We start from the raw sequence: 15,912 nt of genomic DNA on the forward strand, positions 1-15,912 counted from the left end.
ACGGGCCCTTCGCTGAGTCCCACACAGCTCTGCCTGCGTGCTGCTGCTTCTGTGGGGACCGCACGCGGCCCCGCCCTTTGGAGCACCTACCCCTCCAGCTGCTCCTCTCCTAAGATCAGGCGCAGGTTCTTGAGGAAGGACAAAGACACCAAGGCGTGGGAATGGCGGATCTTCACGTAGCCCGTCACCACCTCGATGAGCCCCATGAAGTTCTCCAGCTCCGAGGCAATGTTATCTGCAGGACAGGGGGTGTGAGGGGGCACACTTGGATTCTCACTGCCATGCGCAGACAGCGGTTCTGGGCTGGGGGTGACACTGTGACACACTCAGGCTGCTGGCACAGGACTCACCATCCCTCGTCAAAAGCTGCTTCCCCAGGCCCAACTCCCAACCCCCTCTCCCAGGGCAGGGCCCTGGCCCAGCCAGGGAGGGCAAGTTTCTAGAAGGCTGGCCACGCGCACCTGCAGGCTGATGAGCAGGATGGAAAATCACAAATACCAGACTGCCAATTAGCTAAGGCCGACACATCTAGGGAACGTCTTTTAATGCACTCTGTCAACAGCCAGCGCCACCTCCGCAGACAAGGGCCCGACTGGATAAACAAGGTCCTCGCAGCCTCATTACCGCCTGCCTCTGCGGCTGCTCTAGTTCCTACGATACCGGATCTGTCTGTACCGGATCTGTCTGCGTTTGGGGATCCCATCTTGCTAGGCCTGGAGGAAAACCTGCTGATGTGTCAAGGATGGCTGCCTGCAGGTGATTCTGGGAACTTCATTTCTGCACGCCTAAGTGTTCCGTGGGTTATTCTTGCAGACAGAAACTTGTTGGGAAAATAGTGGCTAATGCCTATGTGAAAACGATGGCATATAAACAGCGCGTTTCCTTTCAGCATGTTTATCAGTAAATAAAACTCTTGCAGTAAATAAAACCCCAAAACTTCAGTTCAACTTAGGCCAGAATTATCACACAATGCTATAATAAATTGGGTGTTGCTAGACTAATAGGTTTTACTGAGTATGCTGTGCGAAGATTTGTTTGATGAAAGGTCATATTTTACTTCGAATTGGTGAAAATAAGGGTACTGTCCTGGAGGGTACGGCTCTACATCTAATGTACAGTTTAATGGCTTTGCAAGGGATATTAACGAGAAATTCAAGTTGTCAAGTCTAGAGGATGCCTGCAGTTGATGTTTCAAAGAAAAGATCTTGAACTTGAACTGCGGGGCTGGATGTTACACCTTAGAGTCAAGGGTGGGGGCTGCCCTTGCCAATGCCACACCCATCACCCCAAGCCCTACTAACGTCCTGCGGTGGACACAAACCAGAAGGCCCATTTCATCATTGGGCACTGTTTGTGCCGCTCCTCCTGAAATTCCCCTTCTCTGCGGACTTCAGTTGTGGGCCACATTTTTATCTTCAGGACAGGAATATCTTCAGGAGCAAGTTCAGGCACTTAAAAAGTATGTTGTAGGGATGAGCCGATCTTGTTAAAGTAAAAGCAAAAAATAAAGCTTTACAAGTAGCCGGGGGAGAGGGGGGGAGTAGAAAACTCTAGCCATGTGGACACGAAGTTATCTCTGTTGCAAAAGGCTGGAAAATGTGAGGGGGAAAAAAGGAGAGACATCCAAAAACTGAAAAGAACAAGGAAAAAATCCGCTTCTGCTGTTTCTAAACCATAAAAATATAGCTCGATCCTTTACCAAGGAACATTAAGGAAAAGTAAATTCACAGAACAAATAAATTAGTTTTTTTCGCCCTCAAACTGTAACATCACTTTCTTCACAAAAGAATTTAGGGGGAAAAATTCCTTTTCAATCTCAAGGTCTTCTTACTATATTTATTCTAGCTTATGAAACTATCAGAACCTTGACCAGGGGCCCCGCTGCAGAGGATTTAAGGCACCACTTCGAGCAGCCCGCGTCCGTCACAGATCAGAAGTAAAAACGTCACGAGCATGTCCACGGGACCTGGTTCACACAAATGCAGACACCAGGAAAGCCACCCACCACCCCAGATGCTCACCCTGCAGGGGCCGTGGTGTGGAGGTGTGGGGAGGCCAAAATGGTAAATGCAGAGCGACACACACAGATCTCTTGGCCCTCAGAAGCCAATCGGACAGCAACTGCTCTTTCAGATTTCGGAACATTTTAAAGTGATATCATGAACCCTTCCCTTTGCCCAGTCTCCTCAAACAGATCCAAGCAACCAAAATCTTTGGGCCCCAAGCTGTGTGGCTTTGGCTCCCACTGGGGACTGCTGAGTCATCCCCCTGATCCATCGTCTCTCCTGGGGTTTGTCTGTCCGGACACGCATCCCCTGCGCAAGAGGCGGCTCACCAAAAGATGAGGAATAGCCCTCCACAGGAATAAACTCCAGGCCAATGGCAAAAAAACAAAACGACAACAACATAAAAACCCAGACTGCCTTTCAATGTGGTTTTTTTTTAATCTCTGGGGAAACGCAAAGGTGAGGCGTCAAGCCCAAGGCTGACGCAGCCCACTGTTTTTCTAGGCCCGCATTTCAGGTGTGAGTCACGGATGGATAGAAAACAGCATCAATGCCAGAAAACCAAGGGAACCAGCCACCCCTTCCGGGGGGGAGCGAATACTTACTGCCCCGTCGGATGTTAATGAGCAAATTGCCCCTGAAGATGGTGCAGCCTTGGAGCATCTGAGCGGACGTCACCGAGTCAATGGTCTTCGTCTTCTTTTCCTCATCACAGACTTTGGGGCAAGGGCCTTCGCAAGGGATGCAGTACATGCTGTTGAAGGTAAAGAACCAACCACAAACACAGAGGTCAGAGTGTCCCCTTGCACTGAAAAATCACAAGGCCCTGTTTTTATGCCAGTCGTACACATTGTGAACACCAACGTTTTGGAGCGTTTCAGTAGTTCCCACTGTAACCCATCCCAAGCCCACCCAGGATCAGCCACACAGACTGCAAACAGAGGGAAGAGCGTGTGGCTTCTTTCAAACAAAACACACAATGCATCCGTGAAGCACGCGTGTGTCATGGGGCTGGCGCCTGGTGAGCCAGCTGGCCTCATGTGGGGGAAACAGCGTCCCAGAAAGAAGTGCTGAGCAAGGCTGCTCTCTGATGCCACCGCTCCTGCCTGGCGCCCCCTGGAGGTTGGACAGGGGCAGCAGCAAAGGGACAGCAGCAGCTCCGCCAGGAATAGGAAGGAGTCCCACTCCCGCAGCCAGCGTCCTGTCCCGGGAAAGCTGGGTGAGGGCTTCCGAAAAACCTGGGGCACCGCGCAGGTCCGTTACTCTCCCGCCAAAGCACAGCTGAGATTGCCCAACAGTGTTTTGCAGAAACTTGTAAATTGATCCAAATGTTGTTTTCGCTGCACACACAATAAAAGCCAGGAACCTCCATTACTCTGTAATGAGCTCCTATTTCCAACGCTGCGCTGAACGTTCCGCAGATTGCCAGCAAGCAGTCAGGGGCTGCTGCCTGGCCTGCCTACCTCCCGTTACTTAGGAGACAGCGGGCGAAACGCTAACCTAGCAGCTGAACCCCAGGGCCTGGATCAAAATTTGGGTTGATGTCCAAACCAAATAAAGGATACAACCTTATGGGGTGTGTGAATAATAGGATGGTGAGTTGGAAAACCATCACGTTTTATGTCACGAAGTTTAAAAGAGCATTGCATGCTCTTTTAAACTTTATAAAGATTAAAAAAACACATTCAAGACAACAGTGTAAGTTATTGCTGTTTTCATCAATGTCTTCCCCCCCTGGAATTTTATTGCATATCTAAGGCCAAAGGTACAGGGTTGTGTTTTGTTTAAAAGCTTATAGGTGAGCAAAATTTCCCTGGTGTCTTCCTATTTTGCATCAGGAGAATGGGAGACAAGCTTTTCAAGGGAACTGGGCTGACAATAGGGAAGGAATCCAAAAAGATCGCCCATTTAGGGACCCACCCCACATCCCTAACTCCTTCCCGGAGCCCCCTCTGCTGCTCTCCATCCCTTTAATTTGTCATTTTGAGAATGCCCCGTACATGGAATGACATGGTATGTGACCTTCTGAGGCATGCACCACATACACGCGGGCAATGTCCTTAAGACCCACCGGAGCTCCTGTGTGGTTCAATAGTCCATCCCTTTGAGCTGCGGAGCCCCGCCCCCTGGGGGTGGACGCGCCACAGGCTGCTCAGCTGCTTGCCTAGTGCGAGACGCCGGAGTGGTGCCCTGTTTGGGGCTGTGCGTTGCAGACACAGCTGCTATGAACAACTTCATACATGTTTTCACATGGCTGTCAGTTTTCACTTGCCTGGGGCAAATGTCCAGGAGCAGAACTCCTGGGTATTAACGAGGTTTATTCCCCGCCCCCCCCTTGCATTCAAACAGCAATTTCTGAACTAAACACTTTTGCTACAGAATCTTGTATGTCAAATTGTAGTTCAAAGATAAAACGTTGACAAAGGGGTAAAAACAATAATAAAATAAATACATATTTGGGGAACTAAAAATGTCTAGGAATCAGGTAGCAGTTTAAAATGTTTGCCTAAGGAAGCGCCCTGATTATGTGTTTATAGATTAAGCTTCCTCAAATCCATTCTAGTGCCAAGAGGGAATAAACAGTATTAAAAATGTTTTAAGCTAAGTGTTCATTAGACCTTACAGGCTGGGGCAGGGGGGAGCGCGTATTCTTTCTTGATGGCATTTTACTTTAAGATGGAAAAGCCGCACTGTGGCTTTGGACAGACACTAAGAACAAGTAGGACAAACGAAGGCTTAGTTCTTGGCAGGAGGCCTCGCAGTACGAGCAACAGCGCTGTGGAAACTCATGTGCCCAGTCTGCCCAGTCTGTCCATTCCCACGGAGAAATGCGGCCATGGGGCAGAAATGGCATGACCCCACTCACGGACCAGCTGCCCTCCGACCCCACCCCAGGAGGAACCTTGTCTGGTCCCAGGCTGCCCAGGGCACTGGCCAAGCCCTTTTATCCTCTAAGGCTGCCCATACAATGCATGTGAGCAAAGCGTGGTAGACTCACTTAGGGTGGACTATGTACATGTCACAGTTTGTAGGAATCTCGGCACATTTACCATTTTAAAGTAGTTAGAACAGATTTTACTATTGTGAGGGTTACAGAAGTTATCATGGGCGGAAAGTTGCTCTGCCTCCACTATTCGGGGCCAAGGTGCGCTCTACCTTGGTTTAAAGTTAGGCCTACAGCGCGAGCAATGTCTCCAAATGTAACACAGGAAAGAGAATGCCCTTTCGAAAGGGTTAGCTGGAACGGCTCACAGAAACAGACCGCAGTAAGAGCAGGCGGGTTCCACGGCACATTCGACGTCAACGTTCACGTTCCTAGCGGTGTTTTAAATCGGTGGGACAGCCTGAACACGGGGCTAGCCGGTGCTGGTCACGACGGAGGACTGCACCCGCGAATCCGGAGCTCCCCACTCGGCTCCAGGCGCCCGAACGGCCACCCCGAGCTCTAGTTCTCTTGTGTTTCTAGGGTGATAGCCCTGTGAATTCTAAAAATGCTAGCCTTAGTGTGTTTTTTTTTTTGGAGGAGGGAGTTCTAAAAGATAAACCAATGATGATTTTATGGACATCCAGTTGGCTTGCCCAGAGGGACACCTATTGCTGTAAGGAACTTCTCTGCTTCCCAAGTGAAGTTTCAACATTTAGGAAGAAAAATGAGGGGCAGAGAGAAAAGGGGGCAGCAAGGGTGCCGGACAAGGGGGTGAGAGAGAAGAGAAGGTGCTGATGGAAAACGTAGGTTCTTCTAAGCCACTGCTCACACTTCATAGCTGCCACCTCAGACACAGGATGCGGCTTGTGCCGGAGAGGTGTCCTGGGCCTGCTCCCTGCCTCCAGGCTGCTGGGGGCTTACCCTGCCTCCCCGGGGCTCACGCTGCCAACCCCAGTCTGCAGTCCTCTGTGTGGGTGGCAACCACGCAGGCAAGTGCTCAGGGAGACAGTGACCTGCAGGTCCCTGAGCCAGCCAGGCAGGTACTTCATGTCAAAGGGCCAGGCAGTCCCTTCCGGAACAAAATGTAAAACAAGCTGGGGGGTTTGGGGGCAGGTAGAGACACGTGTCAGGGGTCCCCAGACTCTCACAGAAACTGTAACTCAGGCCAACCCTCTGAGGTGGGCCCACCCCTTACCCTCCACAGAGTCCCACCCAGATCGGACAAGGGCTAGCCGCCCTCTGTGGGCAGGGCTGCGTGACCGCCAGCCAGGAGACTGACCTCTGGGTGCCGTTGCGTATGAAGCCTGAGGGGCACTCCTGCATGCACTCGCCATCATGGATCACGAAGCCCTCGGTGTCGCTGCTGTCAGCGTTGAGGATGTTGGCGCAGAAGTCGCGGTCCACGCAGCGCCAGCCCTCGAAGCGGTAGGTGTTGGGCGGGCAGCTGGGTACGCAGATGCCGGAGTGGTAGTAGTGGCGGCAGGCCACGCAGGCCGTGTCGTCGTCGGGCTCGCTGCAGCCGCCCAGGCACTCCGGGTGGCAGCACTCGCTGTTCTCCGTGCAGGCCCGCTTCCCGCAGGTGCCCGGGCACGCTGTGGGGCAGAGGGGACAGGCGGTGAGCACTCGAGGGACACACAGTGGGGGGGGAGTGGGGGGGGCGGGGCAGGAGGTGAGAACACGCAGAAGTGTGGGATTAGCGAGTCCTGGAGCCAGCCCCAGAAGCCCGCTGTAAATTTTGTCTCATTGTAATGTATATAAATATTATTCGTGTGCAGAGCCATTAAGGGATTTCTTGAAAAGCCCCAGGCAGTGTGTCTCGCCAGCAAATGGATAGATGCGCCATATGAATGCCAAAACTTTAAATGTAGTGCAGTTACCAAATTTCCACCTACGGAGCGGCGGGAGAAAAGAAGGGAGCCGCTTCCTGGCTTCCACCAGGAAGGAGCACACCAGGCAGGATTAAAAATAAAAGTGGGACGAGAGCTGCTATGAACTGACAAACGGACAGGGGGAAAAGGCACCTTGATGTTACCAAGAAATCTTTCTGTTCACTGGAATTCTTACAGTGAAAACAAAAGCCCTTCTAAACTGCTGGAAAAGCAAATGGCACATCCCACCTTTACCACTATAAGGGTTGGTGTGGGGTCATGGCCACACAAAAATAAGGCACCACATTAAAGGCTCGTTCTCTTCATTTTGGGACAGGAAAAAGGTCACACATGTCAGCTGGTAACTCCCTCCCTCTCCGGAGTCTTTGCATCTATGAAATTCTGTGTTTAGGGTTTTCAACAAACATTTGTTTTTGTTCTCACCAGTAAGTTCTTCCACAACCTCGACCTCAGAGAAAACGTTTTTTAAGAGCATGTGACAATAACGTGCTTTGCTGAAAGAGAAGATGGAGAACTCGACCTTTGACAGGGAACAACAACAACAACAAAAAAACACAGAAAAGGGACCACTTAGCCACATCATTTTTTTAAAAATGGAAACAATTTTATCCTGAATCATTTCTGAAGGATAGAACGAGTTCACGGATGTTCAAATGAGGTCACACTTTCGAGTCACAACAGACACTGGTCGAGGGACATTACAGTTATTTCTGGGTCGCCCTAGTGACACACTGCTGCTGCCTCTACAATGAGGGGCACCTTTCCTAAAAGGTGCACATCGTCACGCATAAAGGCGCCCCGAGCTGCTGCTAACTCCGGGAAAGCGTACACCTACTCCCATAGTGCGCCACGGAGACACGGGGCCTGCAGCACGGTCAGGTCTCCAGGCCGTGCCCAGAGAGGAGTGTCAACTCCATCAGACACCATCAGGAAGGGCGGGGAGGACAGGGACCCCAGCTGTGTCAACTGAACCCCTGGGTGTCCTCCACAGAGCACTTAGCCACAGGTGAGTGGGTGAGAAATGCTCCCTCTGAGTGCCACATGCACCCACCCTATCAGCCAGGTGCTCAGCTGGGTCCCACAGACAAGGCAGGCAGGTACAAGAAAGCTCAGACTTCCCCAGACCCCCACAGGAGGACAAGCAGTGAGAGGAACGGGTTTGCCAGGGGTTGGAACTGCCCACCAGCCTGCAGCCTGGTGAACCAAGGAGATCCCACCTGTTGGTTGAATTTCCCAGTTGGGACGGAAAGGTGACCCATCCCCAGGGTCCGTGAGTGGTTCTGCAGGAGCTCAGGGCAAGGCCAGGGAGCCCTGTAAAGTCATCTGCAATCTGTCCTCCCCTGTCCTCATGTCTGTGATGCTCTGACTGGCCCAAGCACAGGCACCGCTCACAGCGGGCAGAGTGGCGGGGAGCACGGGCGCTTCCCGGCGGGTGCAGGCAGACCCGCTCTGTCTCATTGGGGCTTATCGGATGGCATTCTCTACCTCCGTCAGCCAGGATGAAAGAGCAGGCTTATGGGAAAGCGCTTATATCCAGGAAGAAAATGAAAATAAACCTGGTACAACACACGCACGCACACACAAACACATACACTCAAAAATACAGTAAAGCACCATTTTCTCGAAAGGAAGATAAGAAGAAACTGTCACATGTCTTGATGTCCTGATACATGGTGAATGGAGAAGTGCCCAGAACCACTGCCTGGGTATCCCGGGTCGGATGAAGACAACTTGCAACTAAATCGTGGCCACTGTGCCCTGTCGGGTAGGCATGGTCAAGGAAAGTTCAAGTTGCAACCCTGTACCTTAAATGTTCACAAAAGAAAATTGCATTTGCAACACGTCACTTCTCAGCAACAAAGGAAAACATGGGAAGGAACACATTCAACCAGGAATAGTCAGAAAAGATATATTTTAATGGCTGGAATCTGAAGTCACTGGAGTTCTCTGTTGGAACCAACAGTGTCCACCCCTTGAAAGACCACCATGGCAACCAGAGCTCCGGGAACCCACCAGAGGCACATGGAAGGGACTGGAACGGAGAACTGTCAGTGCCTGGTTAGGAATGGCGTGGACCATGGTTAATGCACCAGTGAATTTTGGAAAGGAGTGAGCCCGCAAGCTCAAGTTTCCTCCCCAGTTCAGCGACTACGAAGGAGCTGCTCCTCACCGTCTTTGATGGGGTTCTCAAGACTCAGTCTTTCTAACAGAAAGACTCCTGGAGATCATCTTTGTGTTAACATAGGAACTTCCTACAATACAGGGTGGGGAGGTGTGCATGGAGGGGCAAGAAGTTTTGTGCTCTAACTCCGCATCACCCCCCTCTCGTTACCTGGCCTCGCCCACCTGGTACACCTTCCGAGGTGACTCTGCACTGCGGGACCCCTGCAGAGCTTGCAGGAGCAGGCAGCCTCCGGCAAGAAGCCCCCGGGGCCATGCACCTGTCGCCAGGCCATAAGCAACAAGTTCGTGTGCAGTTGGTCACTTTCCCCCTGGGAACAGGCCACTCCTGGGAGGCTTCCATCAAACCTGACACTTCTAGGTGCAAGGAAGTTTCAAGGTCCTCCCCCTCATGCCTGTCCAGGACACTCTGTGACAAACACCTAGGAGAGCCTTCACGCAGTGACCTTGGAGAAAGCACTGCTCCAGCTGCCTGAGTACACCTGTCCTGACCAAGGCCATGCTGACCCCGAACAAGAATGCATTTCCTTACAGTTCTCGCCAGGCCTCACCTGGGTGTCTGGTACTCAGGAGGGACAGCTGCCTTCTCGCGTGGGTCTCACTTGCAAATACTCCCTCTGAATTCTGAGGTGGTCGGTCTGGCCTCCCTCCCAACCTCACCCGGTCACAGCTCCCTTACATACAGACACCGTGGTCCCTTCCCCCACTCCCACACTGCAGCAGCTGTGTGAACGGTGTGGGGTACAAGGGGCCGTGAGACCAGCATGGGTTTCCCCCATGGGATGCTTGGGGTCTCTCTGAACGGTCTTCAAAATACCTACTGTCATGCCGTCAGGCTCGCTCGTTGCGCGCTTCTCATTGCCTCCGACCCCCGTCATCTTTCCCGCAGCTGCCCTTGGGGTCCTTCCTAGGTGAATGTAGTTTGAGTGTGACCCCGGGGCTCTTTATTAACCTAAAGTTACTATTCATGGAGCATCTTCCATGTGCCCGGCAATACATCCAGTGTCTCACAGACACTATTTAAATTCCTATTGGTGACACGGGGTCAGCCTCATCACCCTCATTGGTAGACGACCACATGGCAGCACCTGGACACTTAACTGTCAGTCCAGAGCTACTGACTCTGCTCAGCTGTCGGCCTGGGCTTCAAACTCAGGTCTGTCTGTCTGTCTGTGTCGCTCACCGCCTCTGCACCCCCTCTGTTCCAGCTGCTCTCTGCTGCCTGTGGGAAAAGGCTAGAGGTCGCCTCATGACCCTCTTCCTTTGAGGTCTGCGTCCATCAGGACACATTATATCACGGGTCCTGGCTCACCCTGCTCCTCCCCGAGGTGTGCCGCTTAGACGAGAGGAAGGACAAACACCCACAAAACGTGACCCTTCCAGAAAAGGGTCAAGCATCCAGGTGATATTAAGGACGTAACATGGGCCCAGCTAAACCTTCTTTATTTGTTGAGTTACGGCAAACAGAGCCTTTGAGGATGTTTTTCCAGCACAGATTCCAAGGCGGAGACCTGTCGGGTTTGTTGGCAAGGGTCTCTGCTCAGTTCAAACAGCTGAGGTGGCAGCTCCCGCCATGCATACATTCTACGGGGCAAAGGCGACCATATACATGAATGGCTGTGCTGCCGGGGAGACAGACCAGGGAGACCCAGGGAGCCTCGATGAGCTGCAGAACCCCGCCCCCTAACAAGCCCCATTCACAAGATTGGATAGCAGGGTTCACGGCCGGCACCAATCCGGGAGTCCTGGCAAGACTGAAAATGGGGTCCGGGAGGAGGAGAAACCGCCTGCACCCTCTCCTCCGTCGGGCACATAGAGCAATAGGATCCAGGCTCACAGAAACACTCAGCTCCAAGGAGAGCCTCGCCGTCTACCGCACACGCAGGAAGCCGAGGTTTCGGGAAACATGTCATAATGGCTACTGGACCCATCTGCGAACATTTCATTAGAGAACAAAAGAAATCGTCACCTCCAGACAACACGTGCTGGATGGCTTTCGTTCCCGGGATCCAACAGGCGGCGCTGGGCAGAGCACTGACAAAGGAAGAGAAGAGGGGGCACCAAGGAGGCGGAAGGAGGGGCACCATAATGGCACCGTTATTAAATAAAAATTTCAAGAGCTAATTAGCGAGAGTGAAGAAAGAACGGCCCTGGATGAGAAGAATGCAAAGCAGGCTTACAACCGACAGGGAAAACTCAGTGCCAGGCAGAGGTGGTGCCGGGATTCTCCTCTGGCTGAGCTGCGGGCTTTGCTCACTGGGGGTTACGATGCTCTCCTTCCTTCACACATTTTTTAGCAGTGTTACTGAATTCACACATCATTCGCCCACCTAAAGTATGCAAATTGATGGTTTTTGGTACTGCATTCCCCCCAGGAGAAGCCACCGCCGGACCCCCCAGGCCACTCTCCAGCCCTAGGTGGTCACTCATCTGCTTGCTGTCTCTACGGACTCGCCTCCTCTGGACATTCTCTATGAGCGGGACCCTATGTGGCGGGACCTCTGGTGCCTGGTTCTTTTCCCTTAGCGTAACACCTTCAAGGTCCGTCCATGTTGTGCCATGTGTCTGCACTTCATTTTCCTTCTCCAGTTTTGACTTTTGTGATCCGCAGGTGGCAAAATGGGCCCTGGCGGCCTCCCAGTCACGTGTCGGGATGCAAACCACAGGTGCATCAGCGGAAGCTGGGGAAGAGGTCCACTGAGACCCCAGAATCTTCACAGCCTAGTTGTATCTGAAGGAAGGAAAGACTTGAAGCCTGTGAGATGAACTCAGTGATGTTATTCTCTGACATTAGGAAAGACGACGACCAGCTGTCAACTCTGCTGGGAGAGATGACCGTGTCTGCTACCCTCGTACCTACTCCCCCGATGGAGGAGGGAATATGCCAGGCAGCGTGAGGTCTGCAGAACAGCCTGGGGAATGAACCTGAAGCTACAGCACAGAGCAGCCTCCCAGAAGGCGGCGAGGAAGCAGGAAATGAACCCAGTCAGAGAGCTGGAAGGGGTGCTTCCCACCCCTGTCATTGTTATAAAAGTCTTCTTTTTAAAGAAATCCAACTATTCTACTATACTCTACAACTGTCCCAAATGTCTTTCTTCCAAACTCATACTCAAAGCCTACGTTCAAATTTGGAGAAGACAGAGAAATTTTAATGGGAGAAAACTCCGGGAGAGGGGGAAGAACACTAGGGGGTGTTGAGGGGGGTTCTGCGGCCACTTCTTCACCAGGGGCACACAGAGTGTCTCTCACACACCACTCCCACCCCCTTCATCCTGCATTTATTTTTATTTTCATTTCATTTATTTTATTTTTAGTGTTTCTCAGAAAAGGAGGAGGAGGAAATAGAGAGGGAGAAGAAGAAAAATTCCCGCAGAATGGGTGAGTCTTTTTTTTTTAATTTATTTTAGAGAGAGAGGAATGTGGGAGGGGGCGAGAGACAGACAGACAGACATGGATTTGTTGTTCTACTTGCTTATGCATTCACTGGTTGTTTCTTGTATGTGCCCTGCCTGGGGCTCAAACCCACAACCTTGGCGTATGGGAAAGGCACGCTGGCTGAGACAGGCAGCCAGGCCCAGCATGGATGATTCTGTTGAAACTCTTCCCCAGTGTTGTGACCGCCAGGCATGGCCACATAAAGACACCAGTCACTTATTATTGCCTGTCACAGATGCTTAAATGGACAGGGTGGGAAAAAAATACTCTTCACACACTTAAAAATTACTCCAAGTTATTTTAAATCGGGAACTGTTTGTATATTCCTTATAAGTTTATAAAACTCACACTGTCCCTCCATGACTAACTAAAGTGGAATTGAGAGAGCATTCTATATTTGTAACTTGTCTGGTGGTTCGTGCTTCCAGCCCTATTTCCACTCTCTGGTACTGTACACAGAGTTATGTGAGGTACGGGGGGCCCCTTAACTTCGCCGACTTCCTAACAAGGCAGGCTTGTGCCCGGAGTGACACACCGGGGGCTCTTCGTCCGAGTGGAGGCCGCGCTCCCAGAAAGAGGCGTCTGGCTTTGTGGTTTTGAGCGCATCTCTTACCACTGGTGTTAGGGCCCAGTTCTGAGCACTTACAAGCCTTCCCGGCGTCAACCAAGGTGTCAGTGCCACTGATAGATGCCTACTGCATACACCCATGCTATCCAGTGCATGCCACATGCATCGTTTCTCATTGATTTTGGTAGAAATTGTTGGTCCAGAAGGTGCAATGCTTCCCGAAGTCATGCACAGCCCCTCTCCACATACAGAAGCATTTATGTCTATACAACGTAAATGAATTAACATGGCCACTCACAGGGAAATAACTCTTTAGAGAGCAGCAGGTGGGAATTTGGATAAAATTTTGTCAATGGTGGAGCCGTTTACCAGGAGACAGTGATAAATGTATGAGGTACCCATGGAGGCAGACTTTTACAGTGTGCGTGGCATGTAGATTTGCACATACACACCCGTACACGCAGATGCACGTTGCCGGTTTGGTCCCCAGTCAGGGTGCATGCGGGAGGCAACCGACCAATGTTACTCTCTTGCATTGATGTTTCTCTTCCCCTCTTTCTGTCTCCCTTCCCCCTCTCTAAAAATAAATAAAATCTTAAAAAAGAAGACGAACAGCCACCCAAAGCTCCCTCTCTGGGTAGATACACGCCGCATCGGGGACCACAGAATTTTGCAAAGCACTTTTGGAATCCATGGTACACTCTTTGCTGCAGCCTCAGGAGCAGCACGCTTTGTGAAGAGAAGGAAAAATGGCCTGTAGTCCCATTTTATATTCTTCTTTTCTAATGTCAGAAGGGGAAATAAATAGCTCATCTCAATTCTGGGACTGCTGGTGAGGTGCCCCCCCCCCCCACACACACACACACACACATTTCTTGACCTCTAAGCGTCTCTTAATGTATTTGGTCCATTTTCTTCTTGGGACCGTAGATTTTTACTATATAATTGCATTTCTTTAAGCCTTTAAAGATGGACATGCTTTTTAAAAATAGCATCTCACATCTGCCTTAAAAGTATTTGTTTTGGGTGGCGTGGGAGAAAAATACCTGTTCCCCGCTTTCTTTCTGTAATTAAGGACAGGATGAATAGCAGTGACTGCCAATCGGGAAATTTTAAGTCATTTATTACCTTCCCCGCCTCTCCAGCCCTCTCCGCTTTGATCCTGTTACTTCCTGAATCACACTGTTAAACTGGTGAACATATATTTGAGAGGATAATGTCACATTATTCTTTTCCGTTATCTAATCTGATGGCTGGCCCTGCTTCCTGAAGTTCAAGTATTTTTACTACTGTGGAGAAGCCACAAAAGACCCAGTGACTTTCAAAGCATGGCCAAGTCTGTTATCGGGACAGGAAGGGGAACAGGGCGTCCCAGCTGGTCAGACCTTCTGGCTAACAGAATTAGCACACACACCTTCACAGAGGTGGTTTTTGGGGAACTGGACTGTGGAGCACCTACCCCCACAACTGTTCGATACAGTCCACCCGTCTGATGATCCCCAAGCACCTCGAAAACACGCACAAATGCAGGGGGGTCGCTGTCCCTGTGGAGACTACCACTGAACCGAAAGCCAAACTTGCCGTTCCCACAGAACTCTGTCAGTTCCTGTCGCATTCCGTTTGTGTCTGTGGGTGACGGACAGGGAGGCGGGGCACTGCACTAGACAAACGTGCCTCTGACCCTGCCAGAATGCGTGAACAGTGCTCAGATGCTACCTCGGCCACGGGACACTATCATTTTCTGAATTCGAACTGCGGAGAATACCCCAACTCTGTGCTTTGGACAGGCTGACTGAAGGATGCCTGAGCTGAAGACTCCCTTTTCCTTTCTTACCCCCCCAACTGAGTTTATTTGAGTTTGTTTTTGTAAATGATAGATAAAATTGGGTTTGAATGAAATGCCAAGCGAGGTGTCTCATGTGTAAAAAATGCTAGTTGAAAAAAAGTGATTCAGTTTTAATGTCCAATGGAGCTGGGCTCACCAGGACCGCCAGCTTTTTTCTACTACTTAGGATCCACCAGAGAGGAAATTTTTATTTGTACTCCAAACCATCAAATAGCTAGCGTCATTTCTGACTTCGGGTGCTCATTTTTTTTCCCTGGAATATTACCCAAATTTGAAAGTGAATTATCTGACAGGGTCTAAGCAAGCTGGAACCTGAAGGAAAATGTGATGAAGTCCATGGTCAGCTCTGAGAAACAGGGTGGACGATGCAAAGGCTTGTGCTTTGGATGCTGCTGCCCACTTACCCTGGTGCCATGGCCTGGCCATCTGGGGCCGGGTGGAGACGTGATGTGCAGCCAGCCTGGCTGGAGTGGGGACACACAGGTGAGTTTCTCCGTCCTTCCCACCTGAGCAGTCTTACCCCACCCCACATCCTCATTTTTAAATCACCCCCCAAAATGTTGTCTGCTATCTCCTACAGCATGAGTTTCCCGGTTCAAAGGAATTTGGCTGGAAAGATCGAAAAACAGGAAGAACTTGAGGAAAACAAGTAGAGCAGCTCTGCACTGGGAAACACACATGAGGCCTTGAACTTGGAAATTATGGCTATAGATCATCCTCTTGTGCCATCCCTGGGCCAAAGATGGAAGCAATTTGCACAAAAGTCCAAAATCACAAAGGGGCCCCCATGCCCCAGAAGCCTCGGGGCATGTGCCCGTGAAGTCCCATGTTTCTGGAGTCAATATACCTTAACTTTTAGAACACGCGGCTGTGTTTCCCAAGACAACTTTCCGGAAACACTGCCAAACCCCAAAGTAGCCAAATCACTTAAAAATCAAAATTTAAAAAGAAAAAAAAGGAAGGATCTTGAGCATCTATCTCACCTCCAAAAATCTTATCCACATGCTGGACTTAAACAAACTGAAAACAAGGACCTGAAAATGTTAAGTAGTAATCTTTTT

The 15,912-nt window shown here is 50.8% G+C and overlaps 1 protein-coding gene across 2 annotated transcripts in view; it reads right to left on the reverse strand.

Moving 5' to 3' along the window:
• IGF1R (insulin like growth factor 1 receptor) overlaps positions 1 to 15,912 on the reverse strand; it is a 232,553-nt gene that overhangs the window by 44,714 nt on the left and 171,927 nt on the right. For both annotated transcript variants that reach the window (XM_037053716.1, XM_037053715.1), the window contains exons 3-5: positions 6,212 to 6,524; positions 2,612 to 2,760; positions 91 to 235 (exon numbers count right to left, since the gene is read on the reverse strand). In XM_037053716.1, the coding sequence (XP_036909611.1) occupies positions 91 to 235; positions 2,612 to 2,760; positions 6,212 to 6,524 (607 nt within the window). The remainder of the gene's footprint in view (positions 1 to 90; positions 236 to 2,611; positions 2,761 to 6,211; positions 6,525 to 15,912) is intronic.

Source organism: Sturnira hondurensis, unplaced genomic scaffold (assembly GCF_014824575.4).
Source record: "Sturnira hondurensis isolate 20B ecotype Veracruz unplaced genomic scaffold, ASM1482457v3 Scaffold0007865, whole genome shotgun sequence".
NCBI classification, from domain to species: domain Eukaryota; kingdom Metazoa; phylum Chordata; class Mammalia; order Chiroptera; family Phyllostomidae; genus Sturnira; species Sturnira hondurensis.